General features: G+C 44.1%; 1 protein-coding gene across 1 annotated transcript in view; it reads right to left on the reverse strand.

Moving 5' to 3' along the window:
- The window catches only part of LOC146860917 (mucin-5B-like), a 286,252-nt gene that overhangs the window by 104,466 nt on the left and 164,488 nt on the right, over positions 1–17,298 (reverse strand). The window contains exons 11-14 of the mRNA XM_085646184.1: positions 10,773–11,127; positions 6,626–6,787; positions 6,361–6,525; positions 2,795–2,889 (exon numbers count right to left, since the gene is read on the reverse strand). Coding sequence (XP_085502310.1) covers positions 2,795–2,889; positions 6,361–6,525; positions 6,626–6,787; positions 10,773–11,127 — 777 coding nt within the window. The remainder of the gene's footprint in view (positions 1–2,794; positions 2,890–6,360; positions 6,526–6,625; positions 6,788–10,772; positions 11,128–17,298) is intronic.

Consider the following 17,298-nt stretch of genomic DNA (forward strand, 5'->3'; position numbering starts at 1 on the left):
TCTAATTCAGCTACCAGTGAATCTGTTATCATCCTATTTGTGTGTTGCAGAATGCTGATACTAGGAGTAGGACACTCGCATTCTTTGGGGACGCCTGCGACTCTACGTTTCCCTTTTCAATATTATATAATTTGTAGGTGGTTCATCTCTGTAACGAGTCTTTTAGAAAGTCTGCTATTTTGTAGGTGACAGGAGACGTCAACGAGCATAGGTTCTCAACCGTAGGCTTCCATATGGCTCAAGGTTAAATGATGCGCCATAGTTGTGTGAACCCTTATTTTGCCAATTTTTTCTCTTTGACAGAGGTGTGATGGTGTTGTCTGTCCACCGATTAGTTTGTCCTCTGCCATTTCCTGCTATCGCGTGGCTGTGTATTGCGGGAGGGGAAGGATCAGTATCTTGGGAAATCAGCGTCCTTCTCTTCATTCTAAATAGGATCGCTGCTGGCGATTTCCCTGTGGGTGCAGTGAGATGTGCCAACATACCCTCCCATTTTGTGGCAAAGTAAATGAGATAATAGTTTGCATGTTAGTTTGGCAATCTGCATGAGTTTCTTCAACATGTGCTTGTAGTGTCCCATTGTACTGCAGATGCTATCAAATGTTTGAAAAATGTGTTTAGAACTGGCATTGCAAAATGATCTGAGATGCTACATTAAGGCATACCTCGAAGGAAATGTGAAATATTAGTCCTTAACATAGATAAGATATAGTTTTGTCCCGAGGGCCTCAAAGTCGATATTTACTACTTTTGAATTACTTTGGGTGTGTCTCTTGTTGTTGTGGCTTGCCCTCATTTCACACCTGGCTATTCTATTCCTGCATCTTGGTTCTCCACTCCAACTCGCCTTGCGGTTTTCCAAAGCTCTTAGGGCTGAATTTGGGTTTTGTAACTCATTTGGTCTTACTATTTTTTCATGGATGATGGGTTATATTCCTGCTAAACTGTTTTTTCCTTTTCATTTTTTATGTGCTTGCATGCATGTGTTCGATTGCCATCCTCACATAATAAACTGTAAACATTTTATAACCCAAGTCTAGATTTTCTTCAGGCCATTTATTAGAGTTTAATAAACTGACGTGGAAAGGCATATAATTCCCAAATATATCAAACACTCTAATTTTCCTAGAAACAATATGGACTATGCTGTCAGTAATGAATTTTCTAAGAAACCCTCCTAAAACAAATAACTCCTTTAAAAAATCAATGATTCTATATATTTTGACTTGCATCTCAAACTTTATCTGGCCAACAGGAATAATAAATTAAGTGCAACAATCTCGCACTAGGGACCACCCTACAATGCCATATTTTCCCGAAATGTCTAAAGTGATATTCTTCCAGGGTAGTCGGATCCCCTTGACATTATTGATGGAATACACTATTATCTTTCGTGCTTCATCACTGTAAGATGTTGAAATGAAGGTTCTCACATTGTTTTTTCCATGCTACAATCTAGTACAGGGCCCAAAAATAAAATCTGATTTAATTCTCCTTCTTGTTACACTCATTTCTGGTTGACATACATGTGCCAGCACTAATATTCTCTCCATTAGCCCATCTGCCACCACCACTACTTATTTTCTGTAGAACAGGCCACTGTGGACAAATAAATCATTGGGTATCCCATAAAATTAAAGAAAGATGCACACAGTTCTTCCCTGTTTCTCATAAATGTTGCCACAATTCCCTGCATTTTATCCTCTTGGGTGGCCTTAGCCATCTCCTCTTTGGAAATACTAGCCCTATGCATTCATTTACACTTGCCACCACAATTCCATACTCTTCCCAGTCATAAGCAGGCACTTACATTGACAGCCTGGATAAAACAATCAGTAGTTCCTCATATCCAAAACTCCCACTTAAGATTGCTATTGTCTGATAGTAAAAAGTTATTATAAACATGTGCTCCATGTACTTACATCTGCTTTGGAAATACAGCATTGTCTAGTAATGTTTTGAAATGGTAGTGATTGTTCCCCCTCTAGCCCTGCCCCCACTGATCCCGCCCCCAATGATCCCTCCCCTACCGGTGCGGCCCTCAGCCACAAACCACACTGTAAATTTGGCCCCCGAGAGAAAGTTTGTGAGTACCCATGCTCTAGCTCATGCACGCTTAGACTCTCACACACTGCAAGCTCTAAGCCATTCATTGCACACTTGTCTGCGGGTACACAGATCCAGGAAACAGACTTGCAAGTGGAGACATGAATACAGTTTTGGCAATAATTGTTGCCACAGTAAGTATGGGCACCATGGCTTTTCTAACTTCTTGGAGAATTGTTGACCTCCTCTGCACTATTTTAATGGTTCTTGGTTCTTCATGTTAGTGTAACAAAGAAAGGCTGGCCCTCCCACACATGACAGTAAAACTGTACGGCTTGAATAAGTACTCCCATTTCAAAATAGAGCTCTGCAGCTCTCACTTCACCATGACAAATAACTTTTGACCATGCCTACAGTATTTCCAATGATGCATACATTATGTGAGCATTTACCAGCCACCTCACAGTTTCTTCTGCCTACTTGTCAATACTTTGAATGGGCACTCAAGCAACTAGAGAAATCAGCCTCAGGCTATGCTAAGCGACTGGGGGCACCCACTCCTCTCCTCTACACTAATCACGCACTAACATAACATTTGCTATTCTTGCAGGACAGAGAATCCGCTGACTGCTGGGATTAAGCCATCTGACATCAGTTAATAAGTCTGAGTTAAACAAATGTCCTACAAATGATGGCATCATTTAGAAACAAGGTAAGAGAAAACAAGACAAGCCCACCACACATGTACCTTGTGGTAAGGCTGTGGATTCACCAAGTGATGACAAGCAGCAAACGGCCCATTGGACTTGTTGAGCAAATCACACGTGTCATGAGAGTAGTTGTCTGAAAAAAATATAAGAGAGCATACCATTCAAGTTAATGTCTTGTTGTCATCTGAGGTCATGAACGATTTTAGAGGCCCATTTACTACAGTTTGCTAACAATGCAAAAAAAATTCCTGACATAAATCTTAGTTTGCCTCTTTAACAGTGAATGAGGAAAATGTTTTATGTGGAAAAGAAGCATGCATAGATAATTGTGTGCTAGAGCAGGGAGAGCAAATGAGTTGAAAAGATCATGTCAAAGGAGCCAGGCCTTCCTGAATGGGAGGTAGAACAAGCCAGGTATAATCTTCCAATGTCTGGGAATAAGAAGAGCCTCAGGCAGCTGAAGATTAATTGATCCAGAGGTAAACGAAATCTTGGATCAATGGGATAAAAGGATCTCAGGAGAGCCAAGACACTGATTATGAGTGAGGTGAAGGGGAATTTCCGTTTGTTATTTCTCTCCACCTGTACATGACTGGCCTGCTGTTCTGGCACCAGGTTTCTCCAGGCGCGACAATATCTGGTTAAATTTCACCCGTCATGCTAGCCACTAAATGTGCATGGAGCTTTGGCTCTCCATACCCACCTCCCTCCACCAGTGTGGCAGACAGAGGCTCCCGCACACACATCACCATCTTGGAGCAGGTGGTGTATGTGCTGCTAAATCTCTCGAAAGGGAATACCACGAGGAATAACGTGTTGTAATTCTGTGTGTGTGCAGTTCCAAAGCTTGTATTTGGAGCAGACATGAGCCGAGATATCAGTCACAAATGGTAATTGCAGAAACCTGCAATATTTGAACATGTTTATTTCCTAGTCATAATCCCCTGATGTTAATATGATGGAAAGCAGTAGACTTGAATAGAGACAAGAACATTGCAGTTTGTGGATAGACCCATGGATAGCCCCTTTGGATGTGGAAGCCAGGGGGGTGGGGAATGGGGGAATGCTAACATATCCAAGATAACCAAATGAACGGTCTTGGATCTCTCAGCGATTCAGTGGGCGATAGAAGTGAATGGGGGGAGCTCAAGAACCAAAGTAAGAGCGTCGTGTATAGTTTGGGGGTGTGGGTCTCGAGAGATATTTTCGATGAAACTGCTTTTGCAGACAAGGCGGGATCATTACCATCACAACACGTCAACGCTGTCTGGTCTGCCATGCCATGGCAGCATAAAGGACTGGGCGGTGTTGTTTACATTTTGCCAACAATAGGCCTTTCAAGCAGGGGCTTGTTTTGAAAACTGAAAAAAACCATGTCCCTGACGTAAAGGAAGATTTGTCATAGGGAGTAGGGGGCATTCCCATGCATGGCAATTCTAGACTGGAAAAACACAGATATATGGTATCATGATTGGGCTTGGCCTCCTGTCTCCAAGTCCGCTGCGGGGCGTGTAGCTCAGGTCAGCTTTCACTCTCTCGACCATCTATCTGAAAACATAGCCCGTCTTCCTCCACTAAATGAGGCAGGGGAAACGTGTTTAGTGAATGGGGCATTTATCAATTTATGGTGATGCTCCATTACCATTAATGCAAAAACAACAATTGATGGACAGAATGCAGAACAATGTCATACATTCACCCCAGTACAGAGATCTCGGCCTAAATCCATCGTTTTTTTGCTCACCTTGCCATTCCAGTTTGAACCCAGCCATATGCAAATCAGTCTTGACCCTGTGCCTCATGGGAACAGTCCAGCCCGAACTGCCAAGCCAGGTCCTCCCTGGACTTGAAACAAGCATCCTAGGACCGGTTTCGGGGTTTCACCCCTCTTCAGCCAGGATAGCTTGACTCCTGTGGCATGGAGAGCACGGGACTCACGTCTGAGCATACCCGTCTCACTCGGGGTGACAAATGCAAAAACAACAATTGATGGACAGAATGCAGAACAATGTCATACATTCACCCCAGTACAGAGATCTGGGCCTAAATCCATCGTTTTTTTGCTCACCATGCCATTCCAGTTTGAACCCAGCCATATGCAAATCAGTCTTGACCCTGTGCCTCATGGGAACAGTCCAGCCCGAACTGCCAAGCCAGGTCCTCCCTGGACTGGAAACAAGCCTCCTAGGACCGGTTTCGGGGTTTCACCCCTCTTCAGCCAGGATAGCTTGACTCCAGTGGCATGGAGAGCACGGGACTCACGTCTGAGCATACCCGTCTCACTCGGGGTGACAAATGCAAAAACAACAATTGATGGACAGAATGCAGAACAATGTCATACATTCACCCCAGTACAGAGATCTGGGCCTAAATCCATCGTTTGTTTGCTCACCATGCCATTCCAGTTTGAACCCAGCCATATGCAAATCAGTCTTGACCCTGTGCCTCATGGGAACAGTCCAGCCCGAACTGCCAAGCCAGGTCCTCCCTGGACTGGAAACAAGCATCCTAGGACCGGTTTCGAGGCACAGGGTCAAGACTGATTTGCATATGGCCATGTCTAAACTGGGGTGGTGTAGTGGGCAAAAGAACGATGGATTTAACCCAGATCTCTTGACTGGGGGAGAATGTCTGCATTGTCAGCATTCCGTCCATCATTTGTTTGTTGTAACCCATTACCATTAATGGCGCCTTAGTCTTCAACTGCTGAGGATAACTTATAAACACATATGTGTTTCTGTGGAACAAGGTTGGTAAAAGCCAGGTTTGAAAAGTGTGAGAATAAATGTAGGATGAAGACTTCATGTAGGCCTGAAAACAAAGTAGACAGAAACTTAAATCCCCACATATTTCAGAGCAGCTGTGCCTTTCTGGTCCTTCTTTGAGTATGCTGTAATGTTTATATTTAAGCTGACACTCCCTGTGAAATACAGGAGATATGTATGCACTTTTCTGACTGTGGGCATTTGGATGAGCGATGATCCGGTCTACTTGGATTTACCCTACAGATTAACAGTGAGAGTCCACTTACATGGCATATTTAAGAAAAATGCTCTTCAAGCCATTTTATCAATTTCTCTGCATCCTAACGAGGGGGATTAGAAACGAATCAGGCAATCTTCTACCATTTTAGATTGTCTTTGGGTGACTGTCACACTTCGGAAAAGATTTGCATGTTTACCACCATTCCCTTCCCTGGAGTAACGCCAAAATGGACTAGGAGAGGGGCTACATCATAGGATATGTTACCATTAATATAGCTGTTGAATGCTATCTCAGGTACATGGTGCCTGCAATCCCTCTATAAAAGCTCATCTCTAATTTCCTTATTACAGTTGAGTTGTGATGTCTCTTCCCACAGGGTAATACAAAAAATGAGGTAGCTGCTCAACTCTAATAAAGAATCCCATCGATTGGCATTTCTTGACACCCCTTACCATCACCACAGGTCCCATTTTTGGGCTCTTCAGAAGAAATACTGGATATTTTATTACATGCCACTAGTCACTAAGATACTGAGCTGTATCATTATGACTATGCTTCTCATAACACCTTGCATTGCCTTTCCTATGCAATGGTGTGCTCTCAAAAAAGGGAAAGCTACCTTTCTCTGAGTTAATGAGGCAGGGATCATCAAATATGTTTTTGACTTCAGCACATTGGGGGTAGACCTTCCACGAATTGCCAAACGCTGCCGCTGTTCCCTCCACCATTCCACTGCTGCCTGTGAACTCATCGCCCTGGATGTTGTTGAAGTTCCCACAGAGACCTGTGTGGAGAAACAGAAAGAGTTGTGAAGGTAGTCAATTTTAACAGACACTGGGAAGGGAATCTCGCAATGAAGATAAGGAAGAGAGACAATTTCTTACCACAGAGTTTCCTCTGGAAGGAAGGGTCGATCTGGATATAGAGTTGCATGATTGGTACAAGCTGAATCTCAAGTTGTATGCCAATGTTTAGGTTTACAATAAGGAAGAAGGAGCACGGTTTGAATATATGGAAATTGGCTGTGGACAAAGAAATTGATGCTTCTGTAAGATTTGTTTCAAAAAGTTAAAGTATGACAGGCACAACATGTGGCCATTTGTTTTAGATGTTTTATATTAAAGTGCTGACCTATACCCAAAGTGCTGTACAGAGAACATTTCAAACAAAAGGTGCTGGAGGTACAACAATAATGCATGTGGAGTCTGGTTAGACCAGACTACAAAACTCAGGATGCGAGGGATAAAACTGTGGTCGCAAACACTTGAGACAGTTCTGGTTGGCACACTGTGCAGTCCTTTTTACCAGTAGGGGCTCGCATAGGGCGTGCTGTGGGGCGGTGGGGCGGGGTGGGGGAGGGTAGGGTTAGGGGTAGCAAACACGGACATAGGACAGAACAGAGGAAAGTAATTATTTCATTCCTCCGTTCCGTTGTATGTCCGTGTTTCCTACCTCCCCACCCTGCCCCTCCCCCGCCCCACCCTACCGCCCCGCAGCACACCCTATGTGAGCCGCTACTGCTTTTTACATATTTTAATTGCACATATAATAACAATTTGATGTCATTTGTTAGCATATCATGATCTTGTAGAAATAACCGTCCTCTTTTTGAAACTCATAGGTTTCAGCTCTACATTGCTACACCAGTTTGTATGGTACTGGGTCTCATTGTGTTTATCCTGACAGGAGTAATTCATTTGTACACCTTAGGAATGTGACTAACCTGGTGGTGCAACACACCTACTTGCATATCCAATTTTCTCCCTGTCCTTGTACCAGATGGGCTTCAGGGCAGGGGGTGGCATCTCCCAACTCTTGAGGAACCCGGGAGTGCATATCAAAGGTGGCAGAGGCTTTGATTCCGTTGGCCTTGGTATGAAGATTCACTAGCCATCCTGATGCTGGAGGTGAAAGCACCTCCTGCCAGAGCAGGTGATGTTTCCGCCCTCTGAAAGCATGAGCTTTCACCTCCAGGTAGTCAGAAACTCATCTGTGATAACAGGATGGGAGATACCAGCCAGTAAGCACACTAGGAGGGTGGTAATTTTTCAGGGGCACCTCTAAGGCATCCTCTGGGTGCATGTTTCAATAAATTCATTTGTAGTATCAGTATGTATTTATTACCACCAGGTGCTTGATAACAAACACCATAGGTTTCAGCAAAGCCATCATGTAGCACGGGAACTTGTGATGACCAGTGCTCAGTACATGTACTTAAGATGGCTTTCCTGTTCACTTGAAATATCTAGCAATTGATCTAGACAGCACAAGGGCAAATCTGCTCAGGCAGATATGTCCTTGCATGTAATATAATGCACCCTGCCTTAGGGTTGTAATGTAATGCCTACTATAGAGGTGAATTACATATATTGCATGCAGTGTCTGTAGGCATGGCACAAAGGATGTGTGCCATGTTGTGTTTTCACATTTCTTTGCACCATTTCATGCAGCCTGCAATAGCAGTCTGCATGAGTTTGGCAGTAGGTCCTTTAGGGTGGCACAATACATGCTGCAGCCCGCAGAGACCATCTCTAATATCCATGCCCTAGGTACCAGAGGTACCATTTACTAGGTACTTACAGAGGTACTAAAGAGCTTGCCAATTGGGGAACAATTGAACAGCTACCTTGTTTTAGGGAAAGAGCACTGGCACTGGGGACCTGGTTAGCAGGAACTCAGTACACAGCAGTCAAAATTGCATCAAATGCCAGGCAAAAAGTGGGGGTGACATATCAAAAAGGGGGCTTTCCTGCACAGCCCCCCCAACCGAAAGACAATGAGACTAACCTTTCCCAAGAGATTACTCATCTTCCAAGAGGAAAAGCCTGGAAAAGGCCATCTTCCATCATGGTCAACCCAGTTCTGTGCTCCACTGTAAAGTCCATCCTCTATAGGGAGATAGACCACCTCAACAGTTTGGGTTTTTCACCTTTCATTTGCATCAGCCATCCAAGAAGCTGTTGTCCATTAGTGCAAGAAAGTGAGCACCAAACAGGTATGGTTTCAGCTTCTTCAGGGACCAAACCACAGCAAAGGCTTCCCTTTCAATGCCACTCCAATGCTGTTCTCTGGGAAGCAGCCTCCTGCTCATGAAAGCAATAGGATGGGCATGGCCATCATCATTGGTCTGGGTTAGGAACGCTACTATCCCATGCTTAGAGGCATCAGTCTGCACTGTGAACTGCTTTGAATAATCTAGAGCTTTTAGAATAAGTGATGGGCACATTGCTTCCTTCAGAGTTTTAAAAGCCTTTTGACAACTCACTGTACAGTTTATCTTCTTTGGTTGATTCATGGAGGTCAGCTCTGGTGCCACAATGGTACCATACCCCTTCCAAAACCTCCTGCAGTACCCAGTCAAGCCAAAGAATCCCCTGACTTGAGCCTATGTTGTTGGACCTACCCAGTCTACAACTGTTTGGATCTTGGGCTGTAAGGGTTGAATTTGGCCTCCACCTACAAGGTAGCCCAAGTATACAGCTGATCACTACGCAATCTGGCACTTTCTTGCCTTGATAGTGAGATCTGCACTCTGCAGTGCATCAAGGACCTTACCAAGAGGAATCAGGTGATCCTGCAACGTGGAGCTATAGACAGCAATATCATCATGATATGCTGCCTTAAAAACTCCAACCCATCAAGAACATTCTTCACCAACCTTTGGAAGGTGGTTGGGGCATTCTTTAATCCAAAAGACATTATAGTAAACTGGTAAAGTTCATCTGGGGTCGAGAATGCTGATTTCCCTTTTGCTCCTGGGGTCAGACCAATCTGCCAGTACCCTGATGGTAAATCAAGAGTACTCAGAATTTTGCCTACCCCCCATCCTGTCAATTAATTAATCGGCTCTTTGGATTGGGTGTGAATCTGTCTTGGAGACAGCATTGAGGCCTCTGCAGTCCACACAAAACCTTGGCACTGGCTTACCACCCTTGAAGTGAGGGTTGGGGACTAAGACCACTGGGCTAGCCCAGGGACTTTCAGAGGCATAATCACCCCTAAAGCCAGTATCTTGCGGACTTCCTCTCTGATACTTTCCTTAACTTGTTCTGACTGTCTGTATATTTTATTTTTGATAGGTGTGCTGTCTCCAGTGCACACATCATGGGAACACCAGTATGTCTGACCAGGGATGAGTGTAAAGATCCCAGCAACTTTCTCAGAACGTGTCTGCATTCAGCTTGTTCACATTCCATGAGAGTATTGTGAGTCCCCCCATTGTGTGTTATGTTTCACCATCCCTTGTGTCCCAGAGGGCCCACAAGTGATCATGAGAGTGCCAGCTCCTTCATGTATGCCCCACATGTGGTGTTGAGACCTCCCTAAAGACTTCCCCTCTCTACTACCCCAGGCTGCAAGTGTGGAACTACCCACCCACCTATTGCTGTGCTCTCTTTTCTCAACATCAAACCTGTTTACCTAGTTAAAAGTCTAGCAATCCTGTTCTCCCAATCAGGAGGCAGGATGGGAATCCTGACTGCGGCAGTGCCAACTCAGACTTTACAGTCGGCTCCCGTGGCTCAACATCAGGTTCAGCCACCCCCTATGTCACCTCCAGTCTCCCCATGTCCACTGGCGATCTTGCTGTCTGCTCTGTCAGAAAGGGGGCGTCATGGGCTCCCTCACAGCAGCCACCCTGCAGGTGCAAACTCTCAAGCCAGTCTTATGCTGTCTCAAGAGCAGTTCAGAAACAGGATTTTTCACCATCCTGGATGTGCAGTTTCGCTGGAAAAATCATTGAGTACTGCAGGTTGCATTTCCTGAGTTCCTGTTTGATTTTATCAAATGAACGTCTCATCATTTGCATCTCTTCGGAGTGAATCCTGGGAGCACAATGACCATGTGGTTCTCAAACAAAAGAAGGCCCTGTTCCCTAGCCGCTCTCCAAACAGCGTCCCGGTCCTTGAAGTTAAGGAATTGAGCAATGATTTGCTGTGGGTGTTCCCCCGGTTGGGGTGGTACTCTGCGCGCTCCATTGGATCAGACTACCGCAAACTGTGGAGATAATTCCCAGATGCGCACTAAAGTTACTCACATCCATTTCTTCTGCCTTTTCTGGTATTCCCACAAACGGTGCATTGTTGCAATGAGACCTGCCCTCTGTGATTTCGGCCCTGGCATGGAGCCACCGAGTGGTCTCTTGTAGTTGAAGGATATCAGCAGCAAAAGTCTTAATAGGAGCGTTATGGTGTTTCAAGTCGCACTCCACTGTGGTCACATGATCAGCGATCTTTCCCATGTCAACCTGAATAAATGTGATGTCCACCTCATCAATTTTGTCTCTAGGGCCACCCTGAAGCAATTCTTTCTTGGTAGGACCCTTGTTCCCAGCATCATTTGCATCCATCGCAGTCGGAGAGCCCTCTCCATCTGCGCCCCCTTCTACCTAGAATACATGCTTATCCAGGCAATTAGCCTAAGGTGCCTTGAAGCCCTTGTCTCGCACCATTAAGCCTTCAATCTGCGTTCTTTCGCTGCCTGTGGGGCACAAGACAACAGGGGTGCATCAGGTCCATTTTAACTCTCAGGGCTCGATTCCCACAATCTAGAAGCGGATGGAAGGTTAGGGGTCTGTATCCAAAAGAAGGGAAAAAAGAGGGGGGCTATGTTTCAAGCCTCCTCTTGTCCCCCCGATGTTTCAATAGTTGTTGTGCCAGTTGGCAGGCCGTAGGAACAGTGCAGCAGAGCGGATGGCGGTGAGGTCCCTTCTGGACCCAGATGGGTGTAGGGATTATGCAGTGCTTCTGTGGGGCCCACAACACTCCCAAGTAGATTCAGAGCGCCACTTTGGCCCAGATCAAGCAGGCAGCAGCGAGAGCATATGGGGTAGGCCAGGGTATGAGGACAGTTTACTGCGCCTGGGGCCAAAGTGGTTGAGGCCCTGCATAGGCCCAAATAAGTGCAGGGTCGGTGTTCCACAGAGCAATACCCTGGCGGCACTTCTTGGGGACTCTAGGTGTGTCTTACTGTGATCCTCCCAGGTCAGTAGCAGTGAAGGGAGGGGCCATGGGACTCATGCTAGGTGGACCGAAGGTCAGAGGGCCACACGTCTGGCTTCGATCAGCAGTTGAAGTGTGGTTCGGCCGCCATCTTGACCTTCATCCACCTACAGGAAAGTGCTACAGCGCCCCCTGGACTGTAAGCCCCATCAGCAGCCTCTTCTTTTATTTGAGTGTATGGGGTGAAGAGCACAGCCCCTGGGAGTGGTGGATGGGCTTCACGGCAGAGAGTCGCCAGCGCAGGAGTCTACAAGTCAGGCTCCATGTCTTCGGCCTTTGCTGTGTGTGTTGCTGCAACTGGTACAATTGTAGTAAATCATACCCTCAACTTGCAAAATGTAAGGCCTTGACTTTAAAAATAGTACCCAATGACATGGAGCATAATGGCAACTATTTGGTGTTCCAACTTAAAGATAAAGTCATAATCCATTGATTTCGATTTTTAGGCACAGCAAAATATTAAATTATTCTAAAACATTCTAGCACAAAATATTCAAAATTTATCTCCAATTCCATTTCTGAATTGTGGGTGTTTGTACTGTGGTGCTTGTTCCTTTTTCAGTGTATGGGGCAGAAATTAGGAATTTCAAGATTCAAGTCATTAATCACAGACGTCAAGTACTGTGGATTTGGCAGTGCTGCAGTAGAGCACTAATTTTAGTTCTAACTCTTTTCCAAACATCCCTTTTACCACTGGGTTAAGGGGCTTTTCAGGTGTGTGTGCCAGTCCCAATCCAGCAGGGCTCATATATAGTATTGGTGATTCTTTCCAAATAGTGATCTGAGAACCCAACGAAAGGCATTGATATCCCATTCCTGGTCCTCTGGGCAGGTTTCCTCATTACTTGAAGCAATCACTGAAATTAAAGTGACGTATTTTTGATAGCAAACACAAAAGGAGGGCTTAGGAGATTTAGAGATCAGAGGGTATGAACTAGCAACTCGTAAATCATTCACACAACGAGATGCCCGGGTCTGACACTGAGCGCAAACTAGAAACCTACAATATCAAAACAGCATTCCTTTATTAGGAAAAAATTCTTCACCCACCAGACGTGGCATGCTTCATCTTATGGAGTCTCCTCACACCATGACACGTTTTGTTTACACATCGAATATTCAACTGACCTCACCACCCTGTTGACTCCATAGGGATTTTTGCCAAATCCTAAAACATCCGAAGAGCTCGTACCGATAAGAGTGACAGTTGTAGCCTGCACTGTGATTTGCTGTCACGGTGTGAGGACAATCCCTAAGATGAAGTTTTCCGCCTCTGGTGGGTGAAGGATTCTGTCCTAATAAAGGAATACTCATTTAATACTGTAGGTTCCTAGCTTGCTCTCAGTGTTAGGCCAGGGAATTTTGTTGTGTGAATGAAGTATTTTTGATGGTCAGTCTTTACAACCACAAGTACGCTCGGTGGAAGAAGTTAGGAGACATATATTGAGCTGCATGACGAGTATTAATCTTGAGGTGCTCTTTAAAGAGTAAAAGTTAATACATAAAAACATTTTCTCCAAGATTTCATAATACTCCAACATTTATCACCATGTAGATTCTGCCACCCCTGCCAATGGCTTCACTAGAGAAGTTGGCTGACACAAGGAAATCTAGACTAAGTAAGGTTTAGTCAGTCAGTTGTCTGCTAATCTTATCTTTACTGAGGCTGGCTTGACCAAAAACTTACTTGCAGAGATCTAATGAATTCTCTCCACTTCTCGACAAAGCAGCCTACAGCTGACGCCAGGTGTAAGGAGATGTGTACACAGATGACCCCTGCTGCATTGGTTAGCAACCTACAGCCCTACATCAGTTGGTCATGTGGTACCACAGAGCTATGACACTCTGTTTTCAAGTTGGATAAACCTACCTGCAACGATGGGTGGCTGCATTTGTGTTCTATTCAGAGATATAATGCCTTTTGAATCAATATCGATGACCTGGCGGGAATAATGAGAAATGTCCATTAGTTCACATTAGGAAGGCTAGAAGAGCATACCTACATTATAAAAACCTTAATGTATTCATATGTAGATGTGAAAAGGTGTATGTATTTTCAAGGATAAAGAATTGTGACTATATAAGTGCACATAGAAAGGATGGTCTGTCATCCAGGAGGTGTAAGATGGATGGTTGACGGCTAATGTTTGGATAACTTTGCATATAAATATATATATATTCTACTGGTCATTGGATTTTAGGTAAATCTGAAGTTATGACTATGACATGGGTATTAAACAACTGGTCTATCATCAAGGCATTCTAAAATATATGTGGACAATCATAAACATGTAAGTAAAAAATGGCAATCCACGCAGAGAGCATTGTGGGATACATACATAAAACAATGCCAAGCGCTGCATGTGACAACACCAGTGTTTCACTTAAATAGACTAAGAAAGATATTGAATAGCAAAAAGAAATGCATGTACGTGACAAGTCGACGACAAACACGTTTCTAAATTAACAGAATATTAAATGAAAATCAATCATTGAAAGAGTACATTGTAAAACTTAGATATGTATTCATTTATTTGCCCAACATAGCACTACAATTCTGCAGGTAATATAGCTTTTAATATATAACATTACTATTGTGGAATGAGTGTGATGATCCGGAGACAGTACATTTCAGGTGGTTCCTACACACATTGCACCTAAAAAGGGCTAATTTGAGTCTTGCTGAGCCTTTGGTTCCATCCCCTGTGATCACTAATGATAGACAGCATATTGCTGATAAATGTAGTTATAGGAGTATAAGCACCTCTATGTTTTATTCAGGCTAATTTAAAATTGCTTCTGTACTTCAAGGGAAAGTGCTTAAATTCATTGATGCTTAAGATAATGTCTGAAAGTGGACCAAGGGCCACTTTTAAGGGAGTGAGTGCAAGTGCACAGGCCAAACTTATGAAGCTAAACTGGCTGGAGCTTGTATTAGCCATGTGAGCGCATTGCTGCAGCACTAACGCTCACATATGCTTCTGCAGCTAACGATGAACATGGCATTTTGCAGAGCTCTGCTACTGATGGCATGGGAAGGCAAGAGAGGGAGATGCCATGTTCTCTTTTACAACGTGTCTCAAGTAACCCTGGGCGTAGTTCGCGAAGTAGCGCTACACGTAGCTACGCAAAGTGCACTTCGCACTACGCGAGCTACGCGTAGCACTTCGCGAACTGCGTAGTACCCTGTTCGCACTGTGCAAGATGCCATTTTCAATGATTGCACAGTGCGGACAAGCATCCGGCACTGTGCAATCATTGAATACGGCATCATGCACAGTGCGAGCTGTAGTTTTCTGCCGCTCGTGTAGATTTTTACTAGAGCGTCAGCTTTCTCAACGCGGACTGGTAGTTTCTCATTGCGAGCGGTCGCTAGAATGCGCGACCACTCGCAATGAGAAACCTGACCTCCCCGCGTTGAGAGTCTCGCCGGGAGGTTTATTTTCCACGCTCGCGATCGCAAACTTGATGTTGCTGATCGCGAACATGGAAAAAGTCTCGCCGGGATGTCATTTTGCTTGCTCGCGGTCGCCAACTTGATGTTGAGGACGCTACGCATGTTTGCACTGTGCTATGTGCAATTCGCGTAGTGCGAAGTAGCGCAAACTACGCGAGCATAGCATAGTGCTTTGCCCAGGCTTAGTCTCAAGGCAGCACCTGCAGTGGGAAGAATGCACCGCTTTACTAATGCTATCAACTGTACCAGCAGGGAGTTGTTACATGTTGGAGTTTGATTCTCCAACAGTTGGATCATTTTCCATTGCTGGGAATAGGGTATATCTATCTGTGCTTAGAGTTAATGTGCAAGGCATTGCTTGAGCGTTAGCTTCAAGGCATGGTAGAAAATCAAATGCTCATTCAGTTCAGATCACGCTGACCAGCAAGAACTCTCTGGTCCTTGGTCAAGTAGTGATTAATTCAAACCATAAATACAGTCATACTTAGCAATGCGTCATTGACATTTGAAATAAATGATGCATTCCATGTGAATTGTATAGAGTATATGGTGGTGCAAATTCAGATCTTAAAAATGCATTCCACGCAATAAAATCATATTCTCCCGATAAACATAACTAGATGAAAGAGGAAATGTACTTAACCTCCACAAGTGTAACTAATAGGACACTATCCAACCACCAACATTTACGATTGATCAACCATCAACCAGTGGCTAACTCATGTATTGATATAATACACCCTTGGTGAACACCAATTGTATTTGGAAGAATAAACCATGCAAAATGTTTTATTCTTAGTCTGGGAGAGTTGCTCAAGCATGTTAAAAGTGGCAGGTGCAATTTTTCTGTAAAATAATGAACAGGCAAATTCTGCCTTTTCTAAAAAGACCAAGACTGCTTTCCCTGTTGGCCCATGAGTCATGGAGCTCTGGATTTCCTGCTCCATAACACTCCACAATATGGCTTCTGTCTAATCCGCCTACGTTTCGGTTTCCCTACACTGTATTACACTCTTGTTCCTTATTGAAACAATTTATGGTTTCAAACTTATCAACTTATGATCAGTTTGTTAGCAGTCCCATCTGGAATATTAACTTGATTAAGAAAATTGTAAAATCATATTTTGGAAAAAGTGGACAGATACAGGTATTTTCACTATTTCACAGTTATTAAAGAATTACTCTATTGTTTCTTTTTCAGAACTATCCAGCATACATGCTCACTAAAATATTATGCCTATTCAAAAAAAGAGGCTGACATATATAAATTGCTTTGACTACCCAATAAGGGAAGTTTCCTATTGAAGCCTTATGGGAATTAGAGTTGCATTGTGCTTAGCTGCTTTCCACCTAGGTTAAAATATGGGCCAAAGTATATTCTACAGTTTGCTCCACAATTTTAACACAAACTCTCTATTTTTTTTAATAATCAGCTGGTTTTTAAATGAATATGTTTTTTTCTATGCCCTGGATTTTGGACTCATGTCTGGGAATAGTTGTTATCAATGTTTCTGTTGTGGGCTACCATGTCTCTTTTGTTCCTCCCTTTCTTGTCCTATCTTGCTTTAGTTCACACATGCGCGGTGGTGTTCTTCCGGTCGCTGATATCTGGAACATGCGCGGTGATGCGCACACTTCCTCTGAAGAGAGCTTGTAGAGTGCCGGTACCCGTGCAACGTTACAGGAGCCCACAGGAGAGAGCCTGTGGAGTGACAGTACCCCGAGCAGTGACAGTACCCGAGCAGCATTACAAGAGCCTACACGAGAGAGCTTGTAAGGTGACAATGTACTCAGCACCATTTACGGAGCTAGCAGTAGAGAGCTCTTTGGAAATTTGATCGTTTGTACATGCGCGGTGATGCGCACACCTCCTCGTTGTAGCCCACTAAAATGTAGATAGATAGATCATTTTTAAGCCAGCAAGCATATTTGATTTGTTTAGGTAAATGCATGTACATTGAGGGATGAGACTATTTCCTGTGTGAGCATATCTCTGGAATTATCGCTACTAGCATTTCCAGTGTACATTTCGAGTTTACTGCGTTCTTGATTATTTGAGTATTTTTCATTGAACTTTGGTTACGCTGGTTAAAGTACTGTT

This window comes from Triturus cristatus, chromosome 3_1 (genome assembly GCF_964204655.1).
Source record: "Triturus cristatus chromosome 3_1, aTriCri1.1, whole genome shotgun sequence".
NCBI lineage: Eukaryota > Metazoa > Chordata > Amphibia > Caudata > Salamandridae > Triturus > Triturus cristatus.